This window comes from Oncorhynchus kisutch, linkage group LG18 (genome assembly GCF_002021735.2).
Source record: "Oncorhynchus kisutch isolate 150728-3 linkage group LG18, Okis_V2, whole genome shotgun sequence".
NCBI lineage: Eukaryota > Metazoa > Chordata > Actinopteri > Salmoniformes > Salmonidae > Oncorhynchus > Oncorhynchus kisutch.
This window is the reverse complement of record NC_034191.2, coordinates 64,651,000-64,677,135: the sequence shown is the minus strand read 5'-3', so window position 1 is coordinate 64,677,135 and position 26,136 is coordinate 64,651,000. Positions and strand designations below refer to the sequence as shown.

General features: G+C 42.6%; 1 protein-coding gene across 3 annotated transcripts; it reads right to left on the bottom strand.

The window, feature by feature from the left end:
• Positions 1–643: 643 nt before the first annotated feature.
• Positions 644–12,398, bottom strand: LOC109909945 (uncharacterized). Of its 3 annotated transcripts, XM_020509039.2 has the most exons (7): positions 11,624–11,854; positions 11,428–11,462; positions 8,728–8,758; positions 8,531–8,583; positions 8,209–8,368; positions 4,913–5,042; positions 644–2,973 (listed from the first exon to the last, which is right to left on the bottom strand). In XM_020509039.2, the coding sequence occupies exons 4-7, from the start codon at positions 8,548–8,550 to the stop codon at positions 2,801–2,803; spliced, it is 483 nt and encodes a 160-aa protein (XP_020364628.1). In that variant the 5' UTR covers positions 8,551–8,583; positions 8,728–8,758; positions 11,428–11,462; positions 11,624–11,854; the 3' UTR covers positions 644–2,800. The 3 variants fall into 3 exon arrangements, with proteins under 3 accessions (XP_020364628.1, XP_020364627.1, XP_020364626.1); XM_020509038.2 differs by lacking the exons at positions 11,428–11,462; positions 11,624–11,854 and adding an exon at positions 12,106–12,398; XM_020509037.2 differs by lacking the exon at positions 11,428–11,462 and having other exon boundaries at positions 11,624–12,086.
• Positions 12,399–26,136: the final 13,738 nt, after the last annotated feature.

The window sequence follows — 26,136 nt, the reverse complement described above, 5'->3', positions numbered from 1 at the left end:
TCCCCCTAGTGGCTCAAAAATATCACCACTGGTTGAGGGGGAATTGTGGACAGGAACAAAGGGTGTAATTTCAGACCACACTTAGGGGAATTTCTTGATATCAAGTTTCACCGATAGAGCTCATAGTGGAGGTGTCATAATACCCATAAAACATCAAGCAGGGGAATGGTTCCAATCATTTTTCCACCATTAATTTTTCCAACAGGGGATTTTAGAAACACTTACAATAAGGGCTGTGTTTCGTGTAGGCTTACCCTGGGTGATGTTTTGATAGCCATGTAAATCAGACAAGGTGACTTCTATCAAGAAACCATCAGTCTCATAACACTGGAATTGACAAATGGCAGTCACCAAAGGGAGTTTCCGGATATCAAGAAATCACTATATCAGCTCTGTCAAGTTTAAAATACGTTGGAAACCCATTTAACAGCAAAAGTTGTTTTTTTATGTGCACTACGTCATCAAGCACAGACATTTATCCAGAAGTCAATTTGATGGAAACTTCTCTGGTTGGAAAATGTGCATATTATTTGTATGGGGATATTAGAATATCCGCAGTAAAATCAGTCACCAATTGGATGGAAGCCTAGCTACGGTGAAAAAATTTATTTACGCTGTGAAAAGACAAACACCAGAAACGAGATATGAATGTAATCATATGTTTAATGTACAATTGATTAATCCCCAAAATGTATGAATACCCAACAACGAAATCAAGTCTCAGAAATGCAGAATCAAACTGGGTTAAACTCTCCATAATGCATGTGGCAAGGTTATGAATCTGGGACAGACACACACTGATTTGTCACCACAAAATGGAAGATTAAAATATATTGTTATATGATATGATTATGATAAAGTAATTTTAAACTCATCGGCAACCTTTCTATTCTATGCTTAAAGTGTTTCAAATGGGTCTCTAGATTACTTCCCTAGATTACTTCCTCCAAGTTCCCCCTGTATTCTTTACTACACATTTTACAACATTGTTATTGTTTGTTTGTCGTTGTAAACACACCAAAAACCTGTTGAAATGTCATCATGATCAGGCCTGTTAGCTCATCCATTCACAGCCAAGGGAAGGAAGGAACCAGATAGCTGGGATACTAACGGCTCGTCCCAATAATATCTCCTTTCTCCTGAAGTGTGCACTCGCTCACTACTTGCTACAAATCTAAAAGCATTGGATTGGTGGAGGCATGGCTAGTGGGAGTTTCCACCAACTTAGAGCAGTCATTTTCTTCAAATCAGTGAAGGGTAATGAACAAATGCACACTTTGGGAGGAAGGAGATTCAGAGTGAGCTCCAACGGTATTGGGACAGTGACACATTTGTTGTTGTTTTGGCTCTGTACTCCAGCACTTTGGATTTAAAATGATACAATGACTGAGGTTAAAGTGCAGACAGTGAGCATTCATTTGAAGGTATTTTCATCCATATCGGGTGAACCGTTTAGAAATGACAGCACTTTTTGCACACAGTCACCATATTTTAGGGGACCCAACATATTGGGACTATTTCACTTATATGTGTATTAAAGTTGTAAAACGTTAAGTATTTGGTCCCATATTCACAGCACGCAATGACTACATCAAGCTTGTGACTACAAATTTGTTGGATGCATTTGCTGGTTGTTTGAGTTGTGTTTCAGATGATTTTGTGCCCAACAGAAATGAATGGTAAATAATGTATTGTTTCATTTTGAAGTGGATGAAAACACCCTAAAGCTGACAGTCTGCACTTTAACCTCAGTCATTGTATCATTTCAAATCCAAAGTGCTGAAGTACAGAGCCAAAACAACTCAAATGTGACACCGTCCCAAAACTTTTGAAGCTCACTGTAATTGGGACATATTTACTGTAACCCCACAGACTGCATTGACACAGCAGCAATCTTCAATGAATGGATATGACTACGGTTAGGAATTTTCCTAACTACATGACCTGCCTAGAAAAACACTGGACCCTAGTTAAACTTTAAGGTCCAGAGTTTTTGGTCAGAAAAAACAACTCCTGGACCCTGGAATGATGCAATAACAGAACAGTTATGACATAAGAATAGCCAAAATGGCATAACCAAGCCACTGACAGAGTGAAGAGGGGATGGAGCTCCGATGGACTGAAGATGTTAGCGATCATTATTGTTCTGTGACTGTACAATAATCATCACATTCAACCACTACATTTTTCCAACATGGTTCTTTCATCTGGTAGATTTCTTGGAAATGCATTGATCTCTCTCAATCTCTAAGGCAAATGCTGTTGGATGTTACAGAATAGTCTCTTTTAAATCCGTTCTGAGAAGGTGCTTAGTATAGAACTCTGATGGGGACACTGGAATGGGTGTCTGGACGCAGCACTAAAGGCCGTCATTGGACTCATTGGATATTGGACGTTATTGTTGCCTTTATCCTCTCCACTGCTGGCTGTTGTGTAAATCTCTCCCTCTAGCCCTCTCTCTCTCTCTTGTTCCCATGATGCAGTGGGGTGTTCCAGAGGGAAGAGTTGTCCAGCAGTCAAACTCCCCATCAACTCCACAACATTATATCTTATTTATCATATTCTTCATCACTTTCAAACAGTAGAAAATAGAAAACTGTTTTAAAACCTAGAAAACCAAACCAACAGTCTGCCCTCTCGGTTTAGTGAGTGAGCATAGCTGGCAGGGATCGCTGAGGTGAGAAGACAGGGAGGAGGACAGCACTTGGAAAGGAGGTAAAGAGTCGGTCGGCATCAGGGTTCGTGATTGGTCTAGCTGGGTCGGTCCTCCGAGTGTGATTGGCTGGAGTTGACAGGGCCCTCATGCCGTTTGGGGCTGGGGGGTGTATGGAGGCGGGGCTTCGCTGATGATGCTAGCAGAGTCTCCACCCTCAGACAGAGGGGGAGGGAGAAGGGCGTGGTGGGAGGGGAGAGAAGTGTCCATGGCGTCGCTCTGGGCAACCTCACTATACGGAGGAGGTTTCAGGTCATCAGCTGTGGGGGAGGTTAGAGGTCAATAAGCAGAAATACAGAGCCACGCCATGAACATCTGTGTGCAGTCTAAAGAAAAAAGAAACTGTAAAGAATGTTGCGATGGTCGGCAAACATTCTTAAAACTCAAGTCTCCAACAAATGCTGGGCATCGTTTTTAATTTGAGCAAATAAATGCTGTCCGCTTATAAGCGCCGGGTCAAAAAAGGGAAATAACATGCACAAATTTGACTCGTCTGCTCCAGTAGAAGGTCACAGCATTGCCACCTGGTATCAAATGATTGATCCCTGCATGTTAAAACACAAGTCTGTCTGTAAGCAGCGGGGGAAAAAGATCACTTCTCCCCTTCTGTAACATTTGCAGTGCGTTCTAAATGCAACCACGGTTTTAAATATTTCACAGGGCCACCGGTGACAGAACGTACTAATTACAGTAGCTGTAGAGGAACTTCCACACCTCGAGTGATATTAAAACGCCAGCCTCCCAACTCGGCAGTTGAAACAAATAAATGTCTGGGTTATTAATAGAAGTTTGGAATAAAAAAAATTGGGTACACACAACTTCTACATACCTCTATTTGGCATTGTCCTAGAGAATATATTTTGCGAAATCAGAGGAGGAAGTAACCACTCAACAGACTCATATCCTCCCCTACCACATCCTGTTACTGTTCAGTGAACTGGCTAGAACCAGTTTAGGGTAAAGTTGTTCCTAGATGCTGATCTTGGGTCAGTTTAGCATTTTGCCCACTAAGGGTTAAGGTTAGAATTGGGGGAGGGGAAACTGATTCTAGATTCAGACTTCACTCCTGAGCGCTAGAACGCCGGGAAACAACCCAGTGACAGAACACACTAGCCACGCAGGAGGAGGGAGAAATAAGGTACTTTTGACAGTGTATTTATGACAAGGAAAGGGACAGTACCAGGACCAGTGTGTGGGTTTAACACTGACATCAGTTACATGTGTGAGTGGAGGAGGCTCTGTGATCATGGAGAGATCTGAGGGGTAAAGGTGTCTTTGATACACACACACACACAATCACTGAGGGTGAGTGATCTAAGCACTGAAGATCTAAGTGACAGTACAGCCAAGCAGGGAAGTCCTCATTCATTTTAAAATGGGGCTACTAGAGCTTGGTTCCTTTACATCTTGCCTGCTACTGTAGTCAGGAACCACTGGTGGCAATAGTGACTGGGATGAGGGAAAGAACACTCCCCTTTTGAATGTGACGAAGACCATGCTGTTAGAAATAATGATGTAATTGTGGCACTAAAGAGAGCTTCTGGGAAGAGCAAACGATGAGTCATTTTTTGTATCCAGCTCCTGTTATGGCTGGATGTGAGTAATCACTCCTTTCAACAGGGTAAGATGGTGTATCTTTGGCAGCAGTGTGGCTGTGACGGGCCTAAAACAAGCCTTTTGGCAGTGGTACCAGATGGCCAGCCAAGCAGTGCTTTAATACTGGGAGATGTGTGCTTTTTCTCTCCTGGGTTGTGTTCACGAGGGACCAAAACGACGCACACAGACAGAAACGGGGAGGGACTACCTCAACATGTCCAGCCGGGAACTTGTTGTTGTTGCAAAATGTTTTCTGTTCCAAAACATGTTGTATACACTAATGAATATAACCCTGTTTGTCCCGGTGGTCTGTAAGGTTGCTGCCTCAAGGCTCGAGACCTCAGCACCAGGATGGCAGAATGAACAACCCCTCTGAAGAAGTTATCTAAGTGAGCTAAACAGTGGTGAAGACAGGCTTACGGTAGCCTTATTAAGTAGCTCCAATGCAATCTTGAGTAGGCTGTAGTATTTGTGAGAGAAAAGCCATCAACTCTATGTGTAATGTTAGCCCCTTCTTTAGATAAGACATGTACGACTTTAAGTGGTGTTTCTATGACCAATTTTCTGCAGTTGTGTCTCGTCACCATATCCTGTATGTGTTACCTCCAGAGATGGCTTCATATGGTGGAGGCATGTCCATGTGAGAGAAGGATGCTGCCGGGGGGAGAGAGGTGGAAGGCTCACCCACTGACTCCTCATCCTGAACCCCATACCAACTGGGCCAGATAGACGTCTGGGGGATGGGGGGGGAGAAAGAAAGAGAGAAAGAGAAAAGGAATTAATACCACACACACGCACACTTTCATTCTCAACTGGAGTGTGATGATAAACACAAGCTAAACAGAAGCAAAAGCTCACTAGCGGCCAAAAGACAGAATCTTCACCCTGCATCTCCCCGTCTCTCTCCCTCCCCCTCAAGCAGCACCCTAAATGGCTCACTATTCCCGATATAGTGCACAACTTTTGACCAGAGCCATATGGGGCCCAGCCAAAAGTAACGCACTTTATAGGGAATAGGGTGCTATTTGGGACGCACACTGTCTCTGGTCTCCCCCTGGCCTGTCTCCAGAGCCCTTCGGGGAGGCTGCTGCCTGCCTGCTGGAGTTATGGATGGCTCGGGGGCCTCCTTGCTGAACATTCCATTACAATCTAAACAGGGAGTATCATGCTTTAGACTAGAAGACTGAAAGAGGAGACGGGGTGGCAAACAGAAAAGAGAAGGAGGTTGAGGTGAGCCAGAGAGGGGTACTAAAGCAGTGAGGCAGTAAAGGCTTGGAATGGAGAGCAACAGATCATTCAAGCTGGCTCACTGGGGTGGCTGAAAAGGACCAGGTGGAATCACAGGGTTAGAACACTCAGCTTTACCTGGGTTCTGTTCCGAGCACAGCTACATTCTGCCTGACATTCTAATTCGTACAGTCTAGTTAGGCATGTTAACGGTTAACTGTTAATGGGCGAAAACTATATAATGCTTATTGGTCTATAGGTTAATTTGCATCATTTATTGGAATTCAAATTGGCACGTGTATTTTTGTTTGTCGCCATACATCTTACTTATCACATGCTCACAGCATAGGGAGCCTAGTTTGAGGAGCGGAATAGCCTATCACCTGTTCTCAAAAAGCTAGTACTGGAGTGAAACCTGCTTCTGTAAGCCCAGTCATTGCGCAACAAATAATTATGAATGAAAATCGAGTGTTAAAAACAGTTGATGGCCACAATTAAAAATAGCTACTATTTTTATTTCTCAATCAACTCCCGTTGTTTAGAACAGTGCTTTCTCACGAATTGCATTTTGGCACGTTTTATTAGCTGGTCATTACAGGAGTTGGATGTTCAATAATAGGCTATAGCCTTTTGACTGCAAGGTGATATGCAACAATAGCAAGTCTGTTTCCATTCTAATTACAAATGTCTGTGCATGCATAGTATTTTCTGTTGCTCACGTCATGTTACTGCTTAGATTTTATTTTACAGTTTGTTGACTAGTTAATGAGAGTCGGTTAGTCGGCTGTAAAATTGACTGAAAAGTGCATCCCTAATTCTAATTCCAGCCTAACAGAACTGTAAGGTTTGCTCATCCTGTACAAAAATCTCCAGTTATTTGAACTTGGCTTCCTTGTAGAGCCGTTTCTTTTCGAGTCCAAATACACTAACAATCAAAAGCAGAACAGGCTTCTGTTCAAACCAAATGTTCAAATCAGATCAAAGGCAGAGATACTAAAGCACACAGTAGTGTCATTACTGGAGAGAGTTTCCAAGAAGAGCTAGCTAGTGGCTGGAATCTCCCCTTAATGACTACAGCCCTCATTCTTAGAATTGGGGCATTTCCGCTATGAGAAAGCTACGCTATAAATAGCTTTAAAAAAACTCACCTGGAAGACAAGGGGGACCTATAGTAATTCAGTAAAGCAAAGGCAAGGACGGTAATAAAGCACAATTGTTATGGTGTGCATGTTGACATTTCACTGCACCTATCCGGTGTTTGTAACAATAAAAAAAAGGACACTACTTGCTCTGAGTAGCCTAACGACTTGGGGCCCTGACAAACTTTGAGACACTTGTTTGAGTAACATAGCATTTGCAGTCCTTTATTCACGTAACGGTGCTCTTTCTATCCAGTCAATCAGAAGGATATAGACCTAGGCCAGGATAGTATGGAACCGCTCTGAGCGCTATTAAAAGGGACAGCAGAGGAGTCGGAGAGAGAAATGTTGAATTTGTTCCCTCATAGATCGTTTGAGCCGGGTTTTGATTCATTACTTCCAGGTGTTCTACGAAGAGCTGTTAAATGTGTTCTAAGAACCTCCGCAGAACACAAAGGCAGAATGTACTGGAAGTAGGGCTGATGTCAGTTTCTATAACGCAACCTTGGTTTTGAAGTCTTCTCCCAGACTATGAAAACTATGAAAACATCAAAGTCACGGGTCAGTGGTTCTAGAGATATTAGTCCACAGAGGACAAAAAAACCACAACAGATGGCAACACTTGATGTTTAGGGAGTCCCTGTCCAGTACAACAAAGGAATGCAGAAGTTCCATGAATGTCACTTTGAATACTCCGGGAAACAAGATGTATAGCGTGGTGGTCCGTCCTCTTCTCTAAGGCACTTCTCTTGCCCCGTCCATCTTAGCTGTTCCTATTGGCTCAGAGACTTTCACAAGCTTGGGTTAGATTTTGCAAGTGCTGGACAGTCACTGGTAGAAAAACCTACCCCAACATTGGCTCTCACACATCCATTGTAGCCCTTGCACTGCTTCACAAAGCCATGAGACCTTCCAGAGCCCTGACGTTTCAGCAAGGGCACTGTCTCACACACAAACACACCCGTACGTGCACATAAACACACACAAACACACAGACTACTGATACACATATACATGAGCATACACACCTACTAAACAAAGAGTCAACCTGCTGTTAAACACCACTGGTGGGAAGCTGAGTATTCGACACAGTGAGAAAGCCTCCCATTCTCAGACATTCTGAGTGAAAGTAACCCATCTAAAACCACAAGCACTTTCAGGAACACAAACTGCCAACCCACCAACACACCAACTCACAAACCTCTGAAAGGGAAACCTTTAGCCACCCTCCTGACCTCTTCTTCTTCACTCAGAGTCAATACGATATGCTTCCCCGCGCATGACTGGAACAAAACAAGGTGATTCTAGTCTCTGAATAACCTGAATTAGTAGGTCTGCATCTCAAACTATTTTCTCAGAATGTGTGCCTGAGAACCACGTTGCAGACAGGATGCCACCTCCCCCCAAACCTAGTCAAATTGGTTGCTAATTGGTAAACAATTACTTGCACATAATCAGCCTTGTATTATGTCAATCCATGGCCTTGGTTTGATGACCCAATAACACAAATGTCAAAGAACCACTGCTACTTACATTCGGTCTCTCACACGTTTGATGCAGATAGGCCCTCCCTCCCACGATGACTATCTGGGCATTACGAGGGTTGTTGAGGTACGCTGCCAGCTGTCTCTGACGTGAGCGGTACCAGCACACGTAGAAGAAGATCTTGATGATGATGAATACGATGACCACTCTGAAGGTAAACAGAAAGGAGAGAGAAGTAGCAGCAATAATGTCTTATGCTGAAGTTAATGTTGTTCACATTGTAATTCTATCCATCAAATCCTACTGCATCGTGTGAATTGAAGTGAATGCAAAATATGTAGAATAGAAATGCAACTAGCTAGCTACTTACATGTACCAGTACAACTCCATATTGAGATCACTAGTTGCAGGGTATCATGGTCCCTGAAACACAAAACCAAAGCAGTATTTAGACATTTCCAGAGGCATAGTCTACTGTGTGTGTTCTTCTAAAACAAGATGACAGAGAGAATTTGTTTACTGTAAACCCAAATGGAAAACTCAGAATGGAAACCATAGCTACATCACCTCTGTGAAGAATAAAGGAGTCCCGTTCAATCTGCAAGACACACGTGGCACAATGTGAGTAACAGTTCAACATCCGATCCAAGGGATGTTGTGTGGTTTTAAACACCATTAACTCGTGGGAGAGGCACTTCAAACTACAGGCTGTTATTTACTCCTCCAACCATGTAGCTGGCCAGCCAAGTAAAACTCAACTCCACCATGTACTTCACATCAATGGAGTTGAGCGGAGACGAGACTGTGTGTACTGTATCTCCGGCTACACCGAGTCGTCGAAGGTTGATACTTCTTAAAAGGACAATTCCACCACTTTATAACCAGTTAATACTCTACTATTACACTGAGTAAATAAAACATTAGGAACATCTGCTCTTTCCATGACATAATGACCAGGTGAAAGCTATGATCCCTTATTGATGTCACTTGTTAAATTAATTTCACATCAGTGTAGATGAAGGGGAGGAGACAGGTTAAAGAAGGATTTTTAAGCCTTGAGACAATTGAGACATGGATTGTGTGTGTGCCAATCAGAGGGTGAATGGGCAAGACAAAATATTTAAGTTCCTTTGAACAGGTTATGGTAGTAGGTGCCAGGCTCACAGGTTTGAATGTGTCAAGAACTGCAGTGTTGCTGGGTTTTTCACACAACAGTTTCCCGTGTGTATCAAGAACGGTGCACTACATCCAGCCAACTTGACAACTGTGGGAAGCATTGGAGTCAACATTGGTCAGCATCCCTGTGGAACGCTTGACATCTTTCCCCGAATAATTGAGGCTGTTCTGAGGGCCTAAGGCCTAAGGGGTGCATCTCAATATCAGGAAGGTGGTCCTAATGTTTTATACACTCAGTGTATGTCGCAATATATGTAAAAACATTTTTCGACAATGGACAATATGCAAGAATTCTACAAAAAACAGCAGTGATCAAATACATTTTCACTAAAATGTCAATAATGTAGTCATCAAAATACATACATCATTTGAAAACATGAATGTGGAAGTTGTTAAAACTCGAAATACTGTATATTCTGATATTTCGTGATAGGAGCCCAAATGTAAAGTAAGTGCCGTGCTTAGAACGTTCAATTCTGTGAGACGTCTTTTTTATGAAACCCATGAAATCGGTGTGTTGATGTGTTCAAATTTGCTCTTTGTTAGAGTGAGGAATACCCATCGCAGTAAGATCGGTGACTTTGCATTGTCAACAAGTATGAGAAAGTCCTGAGGTTTTACGGTCATCAGATGTCATTGGACTGAAATATAAAAGGTAAAATGTTTTCCCTTCGGTCATTCAGATGTTTTCAGAGACACATAAAAAAACATAGCATGTCACCAAGTAGAACTTCGTAGCTACATTTTGGTGTATGGGTTATTAGGGATTGACACCACCCTTATTCATGATGAGATGCTAGCTAGCTGTGTGAGGGAGTGTTTGTTGGCTTGACGCCATTCGCTGAGGTAACGCTCTTGGTCAGAGGCAGCATTATGCCAGGCTGTATTATGCCAGCAGCGATTTTTGTGTTTGATGGTTTTATTAATTCTACCAGAATGCAGTGGTTACAGCCCTACAATCGATAAAAACATCGCTAAATACCAATGAATTGAAAATGTGTTCCATCTATCTTTAAACAAAACTGTGAGGCAAATCACTGTCTCAGTCAAGGATAATTATTTGCTGGAAACAATGCCGTTTATCCTCCCATCACTAGAGTAACTCATCAACACCAAACATAACAATGTAAGCCAACTCTGGTTTATGCTTACCTTAGAAGTAAGCCACAGTATTATTAACAAATATTCATGCTTTTTGCAAAACAGAGTTTGTAACAACTTATGAAATTAGAATGCAACTTTTCATACTACTTTATGCAAATGAGTTAGTGAATAGCAAAGTTCCATTCACTTCAATGGTATTTGTTTTTATTTTTAGCCTAATCGTCACCGGTGTGGAAGAACTTGACTGGCCTACACAGAGCCCTGACCTCAACACCATCGAACACATTTGGGATGAATTGGAATGCCGACTGCAAGCCAGGCCTAATCGGCCAACATCAGTACCCAACCTCACTAATGCTCTTGTGGCAAGTCCCCGCAGCAATGTTCCAACATCTAGTGGAAAGCCTTCCCAGAAGAGTGGAGGCTGTTATAGCAGCAAAGGGGGGGGGGGACTCCATATTAATGCCCATGACTTTAGGAATGAGATGTTCGACGAGCAGGTGTCCACATACTTTTGGCCATGTAGTGCATGACCACCCTACCTTAAATTATTAGTCTTAAATTACTGTCAGTAGACCTATGTATTCCATACGGCCTCATTTGCATATTAAGTGCCACATTTCCATAATATTGCAATTTAATTTAATACATTTTACTTTTATTTGAATCAATTATGTGTTCTACATCAGCCTTGAAAATGTCCTAACAATATGACCAAACTATCTTGAGATATTGGACAAAACGTGTTAAAATTAAGAATTTGGTGTCATTATTGACTTGGGATTAACATTGACCATTCTGCGACCTTTTTAATTTTTTCTGTTCACTTGAAAAATAAAAATCTCAGGAAAGTCCTATCCTCATGAAATGAAGTGTACTCTGTTCCTGGGAAGCTTCTCAATAACATAGAATACATGAGTAAAACACTAGAACCACTGTTTCATTTTGACCCTTAACACCCAAGTTATATAGATGAAAATGACCGACCATAATTTATTGTATTAGTCATCTCAGGGATCCTGCTGAAAAAACGTAACAGAGAAGCAATTTCTGGTTTTGCTCATCACTAAACAGTCAATAGACATGAAATCATACAATTACACTGAAACTGTTCAGGACATCAGTAAATACTTTATAATAACGCAAATGTAGAAAGTGTCGGAGTTGACCTTTAAACCCTTACCGTGTACTTGTCCCTCTGTAGCTGCGTGTATTTGTTTGCTGAAATCTATACTTTTGAATAAAACGTTAAACAAATACATCCACGGACTGTTTCCTCATATCGACTGACAGCGGGTGACTCGATGTAGTCGGAGGTGGTACACTCCGCCCTCTCGTCTCCGTGAACACTAACGCTACATCGTGGAGTTGCGTTTTACTTGGCTAGTAACGTAACTAGCTAGCCTGTCAACTATTAGAAAGCACAGCGAGTTATACAAACGAAAACGGCCAGCTAGCTAGCAAATCAAAAACAGTATAAAGTATCTAGCGTTAGCTAGGTGTTAGATGTATAATCTAGTGAGAACGTATTACAAGTACCAGCTAGTTAGCTAAAGTAGCTACTAATTAGACTAGCTAGCTAACGTTTGCTAGTCAGTTGTTTACGTCGTGCTAGCTAATAGTAAACTTAGCTATTTCGCTAAACAGAACTAATAAGTTACTTACCGTATCAGCGGAGTATATCACCCAGGCTTGTCATTATGTTTTCATTTCAGCTGTGGCTTGCAGGACATTTTCGAATGTTAGCCAGCTAGCTTTAGCTTAGCGTGAACAACAATTTATTCAAATGCTGTCTATTGTAATCAGCATGCTGAGGTAATCCACTGACTACTTGTCAATTTCCAAAGTTTATTTTCCTTGCTAACATTGCGATTTAAACATTTGTAAGACCGTAAAACGAAAACAAAGAGTAGTGCTTCTTCTATAAAGTATTATGGCAGACTACACCTATTGGTGTATTGCTGCCACCTACTGTATGGGGGACCCAAAATCATACAAAAGACCAAAAAATACATTTTAAAAACAGTCACAGTCCAAATCACATCCATGAACAGGCTCAGGTGCCTGTGAGGTTGGAACATTAATTGACAGGATTCCTTGGAATACCTCTACAGTAAAATCCTTTAGTCCCAAAAAAGGTTCAGTGCAATCCCAATGATGCCTATTTTTTCTCAGATTCCCTCTGCGCTCTACAGTTGATAATCAATGCAATAAACTACAAAGTTCACCTCCTTAACATGCAACATGTCAGAATCCCTCTTTTGACAAGGAATATAATCTGGTGTCTCTACTACTACCATTACTTCTTCAACTTCACTCCTTTCTTCCACTCTTCTCCCCAGCTCTGGATAGAATCTACTGGACAGCCCTTATTCTTGCTACATCCGTCTTCACCACCACAACTGCAGCATTTAGGCTCAGCTGGCATATGATATATATACTTGACACATGACCAAATATTTAGCATTTATAACACTGCATGGGTTTGGGCATGAAAGCTCTCACAGGGAATCTCATAAAACCCAAATAAACGTTAAAAGGAAGGGACTCGTCATCAAAAAACTGTGGAACAGATACAGTGGACTTCCTCACTCCATCCACCATGCTCTCCATAGCCAATGTGAGCAAGACTTTTAAACAGGTCAACATTCACAAAGCTGTGAGGCCAGGTGGATTACCAGGACATGTACTCAAAGCATGCGTGGACCAACTGGCCAGTGTCTTCACTGACATTTTCAACCTCTCCCTGGCCGAGTCTGTAATACCGACATGTTTCAAATAGACCACCATTGTCCCTGTGCCCAAGAAATAGCGAAGGTAACCTGCCTAAATTATTACTGCACTATAGCACTCACATCGGTAGCCATGAAGTGCTTTGAAAAGCTGGTCATGGCTCACATCAACACCATCATGCCAGAAACACTAGCCCCACTACAATTCGCTTACTGCCCCAACAGATCCACAGATGACGCAACCTCAATCACACTCCACACTGCCCTTTCCCACCTGGTGCCTACAAAGCTCATCACTAACCTAAGACCATGGGACTAAACGCCTTCCTCTGCAACTGGATCCTGGACTTCCTGACGGGCCGCCCCCAGGTTGTAAGGGTAGGCAACAACACATCTGCCACGCTGATCCTCAACATTGGGGCCCCTCAGGGGTGCGTGCTTAGCTCCCTCCTCTACCCTCTGTTCACCCACGACTGCGTGGCCAAGCACCACTCCAACACTATCATTAAGTTTGCTGACTACACAACAGTGGTAGGCCTGATCAGCGACAACGATGAGACAGCCTATAGGGAGGTCAGACACACTGCCAGGACAACAACCTCTCTCTCAATGTGATCAAGACAAAGGAGCTGATCGTGGACTATAGGAAAAGGAGGGCCGAACAGGCTCCCATTAACATCGACAGGACTGAAGTGGAGCGGGTCAAGAGTTTCAAGTTCCTTGGTGTCCATAACTTTTTTTTTCCACCAGGAGACTGAAAAGATTTGGCACGTGTCCCCAGATCCTCAAAAAGGTCTACAGCTGCACCATCCAGAGCATCCTGACTAGTTGCATCACAACCTGCTATGGCAACTGCTCGGCATCTGACCGTAAGGAGCTGCAGAGACTAGTGCGTACGACCCAGTACATCACTGGGACCAAGCCTTCTGTCATCCAGGACCTAAATACTAGGCGGTGTCAGAGGAAGGCCCAGTCACCCAAGTCATAGACTGTTCTCTTTGCTACCGCACGGCAATCAGTACCGGAGCGCCAAGTCTAGAACCAAAAGGCTCTTTAACAGCTTCTCCCCCCAAGCCATAACTATTTACATTGACCCCCCCCCCCCCCTCGGTTTTTACACTGCTGCTGCTCGCTGTTTATTATCACATGACAAATGACCTCAACTAACCTGTAACCCCACACATTGACTTGGTACCGGTACCCCCTGTATATAGCCTCGTTATTGTTATGTACATTTGATGTGTTACTTTTTGATTGATTACATTTTTTTAAACTATAGTTTATTTAGTAAACCATTAACCATTAACCAGTAAACCATTGTTGGTTAAGCATTTCACAGTAAGGTCTACTTGTTGTATTCGGCGCATGTGATAAATACTTGATTTGAATTCTTCACATAAACTCTTTGCTTTTACTTCTAGCGCCACCTCAGAGATAACACCAGAGATAAGCGCCCCGCTTCGAAGATTTTTTTATTTTATTTATTTGACCTTTATTTAACTAGGCAAGCCAGTTAAGAACAAATTCTTATTTTCAATGACTGCCTAGGAACAGTGGGTTAACTGCCTGTTCAGGGGCAGAATGACAGATTTGTACCTTGTCAGCTTGGGGATTTGAACTTGCAACCTTCCGGTTACTAGTCCAACGCTCTAACCACTAGATCCACACGACACATTCCAATCCACCATCTTCTTGAGTCGCAGAGCACGCTCTTTCTGTTCCATAGATATAGTTCTGGAAGAACTTGTCCCGATTGGTGTTTTTAAATCACTGATGAAGGATTTTGAGGCTGATTCCCTGACCTGTCAATGTTTTTAATTTGCTGTTTTATACTCTTGTTAATTCAATGGTTTTTGCTAGATTACATGTAGTTTTTCATGTCGTCTGTCTGTAATTGTTTTGTAATGACTTGGTGCTGCCTATCTTGGCCAGGGTGCTCTTGAAAAATAGATTTTAATCTCAATGAGCCCTTCCTGGTTAAATAAAGGTTAAATAAAAAATATATATACAAAAAAACTAAATAAGCCCACTTCTTGTTACTCTCATCGACGCCACCTCATCCAACACATCCACAATTTTAATAGCGAATTCAAACGGATCTCCCACAACCTCGATCCAAAACCCTTACTCCAACCAAAAACTAATCAGAACTATGCATGGAATTAGTAGATTACACATCCACTTTACTTCTCTTATTTCCTTTTGGATTTACCACTGTAATCCAATTCTTCACACACTCATCTTGACTCGACATGCCATCTGATGCAAACATACCATCCACTTCTGCCATTTTATGAGTGCAACGTAAAGCACTTTCTATCAGTTCTTCGATTCTTCTTCTATGATATCATGGCAGTCCTTAAACAACTGTTGTTTAGTGTGTAATCAATCATGGTCTGCCAAATTCTGTACTACTAAGAAAATCAAATTAAAAAAACAAATACATCCCTACTAACTTCTACCACATCCTCCCCCTCCCGAGTCGTGTTGATAACCTTACCAGTGAAAGCTATGAAGTTAACTTTATTCACTATCAAAGTGTCCTTTGACACAGCACGTTCATGAGTGCAAGATTTCTGAACAGGTCTGGAAACTATGCCAGGACCAGGAGAAGCACCAACCCGTCAGTAGGTCCACTTACTACAGTAGCAGCCATGGGAGCTCCATCAGTCCGCATTGTAGTTCCACCAATCAGTCTTACAGCCTCTGCATATGATACATCATGACTGCTTTTATATCTCTGAGCCTCTCTCTACACCTGGCATCCACCAAATGCTGCACTATGTTCCCTCCCACAATTACAACACTAAACCTTCACATTGCTCCCACATTCACCCCAATCATGTTCCCCTCTACACTTGGCACATCTTTTCTTTCCTTTACACTGAACAGCTACATGTCCCATCTTTGGCATTTTAAACACTGCAATGGAGATGGGCCAAATCCTCTGACATTGAAACTAAGGAATCAAATCTACTTTTCCAGGAGAAACCTTCTCAAACCTCAACAGCACTGATAAGCTTTCACTTCTGTGACTCTTTCCTACTGATCAACCTTTTGCCCTCAATCACTCTGCCTCCCTTCACATTTTATTTAATATAATCTATAGAAAAATATATTGGGACCCTATAGTGATGACTCCCCTCCACCTAGCATTAAAAAAAGTATGTCCGGGTCACGGAATTTTGAAACTTTTCAAAATAAAAGTCCCCAGCATAATAGTAGAAACGTGTCAATAAATAACCTGTATTTATTCATGATATATGAAAAGTTATTCTCTAAATAATAACAATGATTCATATTTGCTCATATTTAAATGACATTTTCATTAAATGTGGGTTTTTAAAACATATTCTGAGGTAAGAAATAAAAAAAATCCCACAATGCTAATCACTGTATATGGAATACATATCGACTTATAGAGCAAAAACTATTCTGGGTGCCACAGTAAAAGTATTATAGGGAATACTTAGTGGGGTCTGTACAATGTATATGGTGTCATTATATGGGGCTCTGAATAATACAGAGTGTTGCTGGCCTTTTACTCCACCTATTCCATTGCCCTCAACTGTATATGGAATACATATTGGTTTATAGAGCAACAAAAAAAATGTTTGACCAGCAACACTCCGTATTATTCAGAGCCCCATGAAATGATACCATATATACCACAGGAGGTTGGTGGCACCTTAATTGGGAAGGACGGGCACGGCTGGAGGGGAATAAGTGGAAAATTATCAACAACATCTAACATATGGTTTCCATGTGTTTGATACCATTCCATTTGCGACGTTCCAGCCATTATTATGAGCAATCCTCCTCTCAGCAGCCTCCACTGATATATAAATTCTACAGACCCTTCTGAGTACTCCACAACCCACTTTTACAACAGAATATATAATAGGTTTTTCTCTATAAGCCTATGTGTAATGTGCTGTGGCCAATGTAATGGGCTGAGTAAAAGGTCAGCAACACTCCGTATTAATCAGACCCCCATGAAATGACACCACATATAGATTCTACAGATCCTGTACTCCCCACCCCACTTTTACATCTGCACCAAAAAATATTTTCATGTACAGCTCTAGATTGGTACCGTATAGTGTCCAGGCACCCGATTTTAAGCCATTTGACCACAGTAAAAGGCCAGCAACACTCAGTATTATTCAAAGCCCCATGAAATGACACCATATATAGATTCTACAGACCCTACTAAGCATTTCCAACCCCACCTTTACATCGCCACATATAATAATTTTTCCCCTATAAGCTAATATGTAATTTATAGTCTTACAGTGTTTTGCATTGGGACTAAAGGGATGGGTGGAGTAGAAAGGGCTGCTGGGTATTTAGATGACAGTCATTCAAGAAATAACACCATACATAGACTAGATTAATAGGGTCTATGGAATATTATGATCTTTACATTCATTTACTTAAGCTCCAACCATTTCTCAATGTGCTCCACCTTATAATATTATGTATCTTATATAAAGTACTAGTTATTTTCCCAGATTTAGTTATAATTTTGTAACATTATTTTAACATTATGCACTATGCACAAATTCTAGATTTCACATACATAGCATTTTCCGCAGACTTGAATTATGTAGGCAAAATCGTGAAACCGGAAGTGAATGTTGCTGCCATGACACTAATGCACTTTCTTTTGCTACGTTCAAACCAAGTGGGAACTCGGAACTCCAAAATTCCAATGGAAATTCCAACTCAGGAACTCGGTAGCTCCGAATTTCCGACCTTAAGATCCCTGGCGTCATGATTTTACCTCAGATTTTTCAGAGTTTGCAGTCGTTTTGAACACGCCATTAAGCACCCATATGTTTGACTTCCTCCTACCTAGGCTGCAGTCCTAATTCAAAGTAGACAGCCCTCGGCCCTAAAGCCTCAGCCCTTGAATTACATTTTACATCGTCACATCCGAGTGTACCTTAAATGTCCCTTGCCCAAGCGAGGGAGAGTGATTATCGAAGAGGCATCAAAGGCATTTAGCCCTTCTGGTAGGCTCGCTTCACTGGGCAGCTCGCGGCTGGGTTTGTAGTCCGTAATGGGTTTGTTGTCCGTAATAGTCTGCAAGCCCTGCCACATCCGACGAGAGTCAGAGCCGGTGCAGTAGGATTCAATCTCAGTCCTGAATTGATGGTTTGTCTGAAGGCATAGCTGTATTTCTTATAAGCGTACAGATTAGTGTCCCACTCCTTGATAGCGACAGCTCTAGCCTTTAGCTCGGTGCGGATGTTGCCTGTAATCCATGACTTCTGGTTGGGATATGTACGTACGGTCACTGTGGGGACGACGCCGTAAATGCACTTATTGATGACTGAGGTGGTACATTCCTCAATGTCATTGGATGAATCCCAGAACATCTCTATTTTGGTTTGGTCAGGGTGTGATTTGGGTGGGCATTCTATGTTCATTTTTCTATGTTTTGGAATTTCTTTGTTTTGGCTCTCAATCAGGGACAGCTGTCTATCGTTGTCTCTGATTGGGAAGCATACTTAGGTAGCATTTTCCCACCTGTGTTTTGTGGGTAGTTGTTTTCTGTTTAGTGTTCTGCACCTGACAGGACTGTTTCGTTTCTCACTTTGTTATTTTGTTCTAGTGTTCAGTGATAATAAAAATCATGAACACTTACCACGATCCTTCTTCATCAGACGACCGTTACAACCATCTCTGCAGCACTTCATCAATCAGGCCTTAATGGTAGAGTGGCCAGACGGAAGCCACTCCTCAGTAAAAGACACATGATAGCCCGCTTGGAGTTTACCAAAAGGCACCTAAAGGACTCAGTCCATGAGAAACCTGGTCTGATGAAACCAAAATTTAACTCTTTGGCAATGAATGCCAAGCGTCATGTCTGGAGGAAACCTGGTACTGTGCCTACCGTGAAGCATGGTGGTGGCACCATCATGCTGAGGGATGTTTTTCAGTGGCAGGGACTGGGAGACTAGTCAGGATCAAGGGAAAGACGAACAGAGCAAAGTACAGAGATCCTTGATGAAAACCTTCTCCAGAGCGCTCAGGACCTCAGACTGGGGCGAAGGTTCACCTTCCAACAGCACAACGACCCTAAGCACACAGCCAAGACAATGCAGGAGTGGATTCGGGACAAGTCTCTGAATGTCCTTGAGTGTCTCAACCAGAGCCCAGACTTGAACCCGATCAAACATCTATGGAAAGACCTGAAAATAGCTGTGTAGCGGGTATTGTGTGTAGATTGACAAGGGAATAAATGTATAATAAGGCTGTAACGTAACAGAATGTGGAAAAAGTAAAGTGGTTTGAATACTTTGCGAATGCACTGTTTGTCTAGTGGTAAAGAGAAGGGTCAGATCTATAGTCTCAATTCACTTAAATGCATCAACTACCTTTTTACGTCTGTTTCTGCCAGAAAAGACATTCTAGCATATTGTTTCCCTATCTATGGTATCCAGCTTCTCCTGGTGGATATGGCAGACTGCTTTGTCTTATTGTTGTTACGTCGTCAACCTCCATGGCAACCAAATGAAATCAGAATGCAGCGACAACATTTGTTATAGCACTTGGGCTACTGTCAGCAAAGATGATGAGCTGAACCGATAGTTCCAATCTGTGTGCGGTGTAAGTTTCTGTGCAAAGTGCTTTAGCAGACTGCATTGTAACTCATATTCCAAATTCTCACCTGATAACCTGTTTGTCCTCTCCCTGTGCCCTAACATGGGTGGTGCTCTCCCTCTCTCTACTGACTGTCTCTGAACCCTGCCCAAACAACCAAATGAAATGCAGGCAACAACTGTTTTGTTATAGCACGGGCTACAGTCAGCAAAAATGAGGAGTTGAAACAACTGATAGTGCCTTATAACTCAAATTCTCACCTGATGATCTGTTTGTCCTCTCCCTGCATAAATGTGGGTGGTGCTCTCTCTCTCTCACTCTCTCTATTGCCTGTCTTTGAACCCTGCCATAATCCTATTACCAAATACCATTATCATATGACAAAAATGGCTGGCCTTAACAATGATGTGGTTAGCTTATTAACATGAATTAGATACGGCTTTTATGAGCTAAATGATGTATTTACTGACAATAGGTATATCTAGCTAGCTGACTACATAGTGCCCGTTTATTGTGAATTGTGAAACTATTGTGTAGTTTGCTAGCCAGCAAGTTAAGTAGTCATTCATTAATTAACTTACAGTCCACCTGCAATCCCCCAAACAGCGAGTGATGCTCATCTGAAACTGCAGTTGACAAGAAAAAGGGGAAGATCCGGATACTGTGCTAGCTTTGGTGCTAGCTCAGCTAGCTAGCTAATGTTAGCCTAGCTAAAATAGCCAAACTAGCATCACATCACTCGCTATAAAATTCTTTTCACACAATATTACGTCATCACCAATAGTATGCTAGTTACACAACAACATAGGAATGCATTTATGAAATGTTCATAAACTTTTACTCGTTTTGAACTTTCAAAATGTTTATTTATACATTGGAGCACTCCTGAATATAGGGGAGAGATCTGTCTATAAAGAGATGTTCTGCTTTTTTGACACCATATGCCACAAAGCAAGTCCTGCAGGCTCTAGTTTTATCTTATCAGGATTATTGTCCAGTCAAATGACTGGCCCAGAACTGAGTGGCCCAGAACTGAGTGACTGGCCCAGAACTGAGCTGGCCCAGAACTGAGTGGCATGTCGTGCTCTTCACTGTAATCAGAGGGCTAATATTAATACCATGCATGTCAGTCTCTATTGGCTGAGAGTTGAGTAAAGACTGACTGTGTCACTTGTTGTTTTTATAAGAAACATTAATGTGTTGGAAATTCCAAATTGTTTGTATAGTTACACACAGCACTGACACACACTTACCCCACCAGACATTTTCACAGTTCCAGAACAAATTCAAGAAAACATACAGTATTATTTTGTATTTATTTATTTTACCTTTATTTAACCAGGTAGGCAAGTTGAGAACAAGTTCTCATTTACAATTGCGACCTGGCCAAGATAAAGCAAAGCAGTTCGACAGATACAACGACACAGAATTACACATGGAGTAAAACAAACATACAGTCAATAATACAGTATAAACAAGTCTATATACAATGTGAGCAAATGAGGTGAGAAGGGAGGTAAAGGCAAAAAAGGCCATGGTGGCAAAGTAAATACAATATAGCAAGTAAAACACTGGAATGGTAGTTTTGCAATGGAAGAATGTGCAAAGTAGAAATAAAAATAATGGGGTGCAAAAGAGCAAAATAAATTAAATACAGTTGGGAAAGAGGTAGTTGTTTGGGCTAAATTATAGGTGGGCTATGTACAGGTGCAGTAATCTGTGAGCTGCTCAGACAGTTGGTGCTTAAAGCTAGTGAGGGAGATAAGTGTTTCCAGTTTCAGAGATTTTTGTAGTTCGTTCCAGTCATTGGCAGCAGAGAACTGGAAGGAGAGGCGGCCAAAGGAAGAATTGGTTTTGGGGGTGACCAGAGAGATATACCTGCTGGAGCGCGTGCTACAGGTGGGTGCTGCTATGGTGACCAGCGAGCTGAGATAAGGGGGGACTTTACCTAGCAGGGTCTTGTAGATGACCTGGAGCCAGTGGGTTTGGCGATGAGTATGAAGCGAGGACCAGCCAACGAGAGCGTACAGGTTGCAGTGGTGGGTGGTATATGGGGCTTTGGTGACAAAATGGATGGCACTGTGATAGACTGCATCCAATTTATTGAGTAGGGTATTGGAGGCTATTTTGTAAATGACATCGCCGAAGTCGAGGATTGGTAGGATTGTCAGTTTTACAAGGGTATGTTTGGCAGCATGAGTGAAGGATGCTTTGTTCCGAAATAGGAAGCCAATTCTAGATTTAACTTGGGATTGGAGATGTTTGATGTGAGTCTGGAAGGAGAGTTTCCAGTCTAACCAGACACCCAGGTATTTGTAGTTGTCCACATATTCTAAGTCAGAACCGTCCAGAGTAGTGATGTTGGACAGGCAGGCAGGTGCAGGCAGAGATCGGTTGAAGAGCATGCATTTAGTTTTACTTATATTTAAGAGCAATTGGAGGCCACGGAAGGAGAGTTGTATGGCATTGAAGCTCGCCTGGAGGGTTGTTAACACAGTGTCCAAAGAAGGGCCAGAAGTATACAGAATGGTGTCATCTGCGTAGAGGTGGATCAGAGACACCAGCAGCAAGAGCGACATCATTGATATATACAGAGAAGAGAGTCGGTCCAAGAATTGAACCCTATGGCACCCCCATAGAGACTGCCAGAGGCCCGGACAACAGGCCCTCCGAATTGACACACTGAACTCTATCAGAGAAGTAGTTGGTGAACCAGGCGAGGCAATCATTTGAGAAACCAAGGCTATCGAGTCTGCCTGTGAGGATGTGGTTATTGACAGAGTCAAAAGCCTTGGCCAGGTCAATGAATACAGCTGCACAGTATTGTTTCTCAATGGCGGTTGGCGGTTAAGATATTGTTTCTCGATGGCGGTTTATGATATCGTTTAGGACCTTGAGCGTGGCTGACCTGCACCCATGACCAGCTCTGAAACCAGATTGCATAGCGGAGAAGGTATGGTGGGATTCGAGATGGTCGGTAATCTGTTTCTTGACTTGGCTTTCGAAGACCTTAGAAAGGCAGGGTAGGATAGATATAGGTCTGTAGCAGTTTGGGTCAAGAGTGTCCCCCCCTTTGAAGAGGGGGATGACCACAGCTGCTTTCCAATCTCTGGGAATCTCAGACGACACGAAAGAGAGGTTGAACAGGCTAGTAATAGGGGTTACAACAATTTAGTCCGATAATTATTTTAGAAAGAAAGGGTCCAGATTGTCTAGCCCGGCTGATTTGTAGGGGTCCAGATTTTGCAGGTCTTTCAGAACATCTGCTGACTGGATTTGGGAGAAGTAGAAATGGGGAAGGCTTGGGCGAGTTGCTGTGGGGGGTGCAGTGCTGTTGACCGGGGTATGGGTAGCCAGGTGGAAAGCATGGCCAGCCGTAGAAAAATGCTTATTGAAATTCTCAATTATAGTGGATTTATCGGTGGTGACAGTGTTTCCTATCCTCAGTGCAGTGGGCAGCTGGGAGGAGGTGTTCTTATTCTCCATGGACTTTACAGTGTCCCAGAACTTTTTTGAGTTTGTGTTGCAGGAAGCAAATTTCTGCTTGAAAAAGCTAGTCTTGGCTTTCCTAACTGCCTGTGTATATTGGTTTCTAGCTTCCCTGAAAAGTTACAAATCACGGGGGCTGTTCGATGCTAATGCAGAATGCCATAGCATGTTTTTGTGTTGGTTAAGGGCAGTCAGGTATGGAGAGAACCAAGGGCTATATCTGTTCCTGATTCTAAATTTCTTGAATGGGGCATGCTTATTTAAGATGGTGAGGAAGGCATTTAAAAAAAATAACCAGGCATCCTCTACTGATGGGATGAGATCAATATCCTTCCAGGATACCCCGGCCAGGTCGATTAGAAAGGCCTGCTCGCTGAAGTGTTTCAGGGAGCGTTTGACAGTGATGAGTGGAGGTCGTTTGACCTCTGACCCATTACGGATCCGGGCAATGAGGCAGTGATCGCTGAGACATTGGTTGAAAACAGCAGAGGTGTATTTAGAGGGCAAGTTGGTTAGGATGATATCTATGAGGGTGCCCGTGTTTACGGCTTTGGGGTGGTACCTGGTAGGTTCATTGATAATTTGTGTGAGATTGAGGGCATCAAGCTTAGATTGTAGGATGGCTGGGGTGTTAAGCATGTTCCAGTTTAGGTCGCCTAGCAGCACGAGCTCTGAATATAGATGGGGGGCAATCAGTTCAGATATGGTGTCCTTCACAGCACAACACCTCTCCCCCATGTGACCTACTTGTTGTGTGTATGTACGGACATGCATGTGTAAATGACAGATGCACACACACACACTAAATGTTCATGTTCTTAAGTGTATGTCAATTGTAAAGTATTTTGTCTATAATGTTTTTTTTATTATGTGTTGTACCCCAGTAAGACTAGCTGTCGCCATTGGCGTCAGCTAATGGGGATCCTAATAAATCAAATCAGAATTGTCGCAAAGTGCAATTTAAACCATCCCAAACTAAAGATGAATTGTGCCAAAATGTTAAAAACTTTGTTTATTTTTATGTTTTGATATTATAACATGGGTCTACTCTAGAACTCACAGGGATTAAAAAGGCTAATAAGAGTACTATTGAAATAGATAAATGGGTCTGTCACATTTAAAAAAAATGTGCCTCTAAATAGGTCTACATTGGAATAATATTCAAATATATTTTCCATAAATGTACAGATAACTGACAAAATTAAGGAAACACTTCAGTCAATTTTTATTTTAAATTTTTAAATGTTACCTTCATTTATATAGGTTTTTTCTCATTGAGATAACATCTCTTTCCAAGAGAGACCTGGTCCAATAGCAACAGAGGGAACAACGTTTCAGACAAAACAACTTACATACACTAACAAAACATTAAACAAAACTATAAACACACATACAGTACAACAAAAACATTTTACATTAAAAACACAAACGTCTTGACTATAACTGCCTTGGAAGTGAGGGATCTAACATTAAGTAGCCCTATTTTGAGACGTGAGATATCACAATCTCTTTTAATAATGACAGGAATGGAGGAGGTCTTTATTCCAGTGAGATTGCTAAGGCGAACACCGCCATGTTTAGTTTTGCCCAACCTAGATCGAGGCACAGACACGGTCTCAATGGGGATAGCTGAGCTGACTACACTGACTGTGCTAGTGGCAGACTCCACTAGCACTCCACAGCTGGCAGGGTGGCTAACAGGCTGCAGCCCGGCCTGCACCCTATCTCATTGTGGAGCTAGAGGAGTTAGAGCCCTGTCTATGTTCATAGATAAGATGAGAGCAACCCTCCGTCAGTCCTTAGCAAGCCAGGCTTGGTCTCGTTTGTGGGTGAGTCCCAGAAAGAGGGCCAATTATCTAATAATTTTAATAATTGAGAGGGGCAGAAAACAGTTTTCAGGGCCTCCCGGGTGGCGCAGTGGTTAAGGGCGCTGTACTGCAGTGCCAGCTGTGCCACCAGAGACCCTGGGTTCGCGCCCAGGCTCTGTCGAAACCGGCCACGACCGGGAGGTCCGGGTTAGGGAGGGCTTGGCCGGTAGGGATATCCTTGCGCACCAGCGACTCCTGTGGCGGGCCGGGTGCAGTGCACACTAACCAAGGTTGCCAGATGCACTGTGTTTCCTCCGACACATTGGTGCGGCTGGCTTCCGGGTTGGATGCGCGCTGTGTTAAGAAGCAGTGCGGCTTGGTTGGGTTGTGTATCGGAGGACGCATGACTTTCAACCTTCGTCTCGCCCGAGCCCGTACGGGAGTTGTAGCGATGAGACAAGATAATAGCTACTAAATCAATTGGATACCACAAAATTGGGGAGAAAAAGGGCCAAACATTTTTTTTTACAAGAAAAAAAAAAGAAAACAGTTTCAACCAGCCATTGAGTCGTGAGACTCTGCTGTAGAGCTCATCACTGAAGTGTAATACGGGGCGGCAGGGTAGCCTAGTGGTTAGAGCGTTGGACTAGTAACCGGAAGGTTGCAAGTTCAAACCCCCGAGCTGACAAGGTACAACAGGCAGTTAACCCACTGTTCCTAGGCCGTCATTGTAAATAAGAATTTGTTCTAATAAAGGTAAAATAAAATAAAAAATGGAGTCGCTAACGACTAGGTTGTTCAATTTGTCAGAACAATGAGAGGCTTCGGCGTCTCAGACCCCATAACTGGTGGAGGACAGAGAAGACTGACTTGACTCGTTGCTTAATGGGGAGAACCGGTTGAAAGTTTCTGTCAGCTGAATGAGCGACACGGGTTGAGCATTCCTACAGCATTTCCTTCCAGAAGCCATGAGAAAATTGTCCGGCTGCGGGGACTGTGCGAGGGGATTTATACTAGTATCTGTACTTATTGGTGGTACAGACGCTGTTTCATCC

Bases quoted from the DNA above. Each gene is read 5' to 3' on its own strand.
- LOC109909945 (XM_020509038.2), bottom strand. From the start codon at position 8,550: ATGGAGTTGTACTGGTACAT. The intron at 8,369-8,530 runs GTAAGTAGCTAG...GTTTACCTTCAG, and splicing joins ATGGAGTTGTACTGGTACAT to AGTGGTCATCGTATTCATCA. The intron at 5,043-8,208 runs GTAAGTAGCAGT...CCCATCCCCCAG, and splicing joins AAACGTGTGAGAGACCGAAT to ACGTCTATCTGGCCCAGTTG.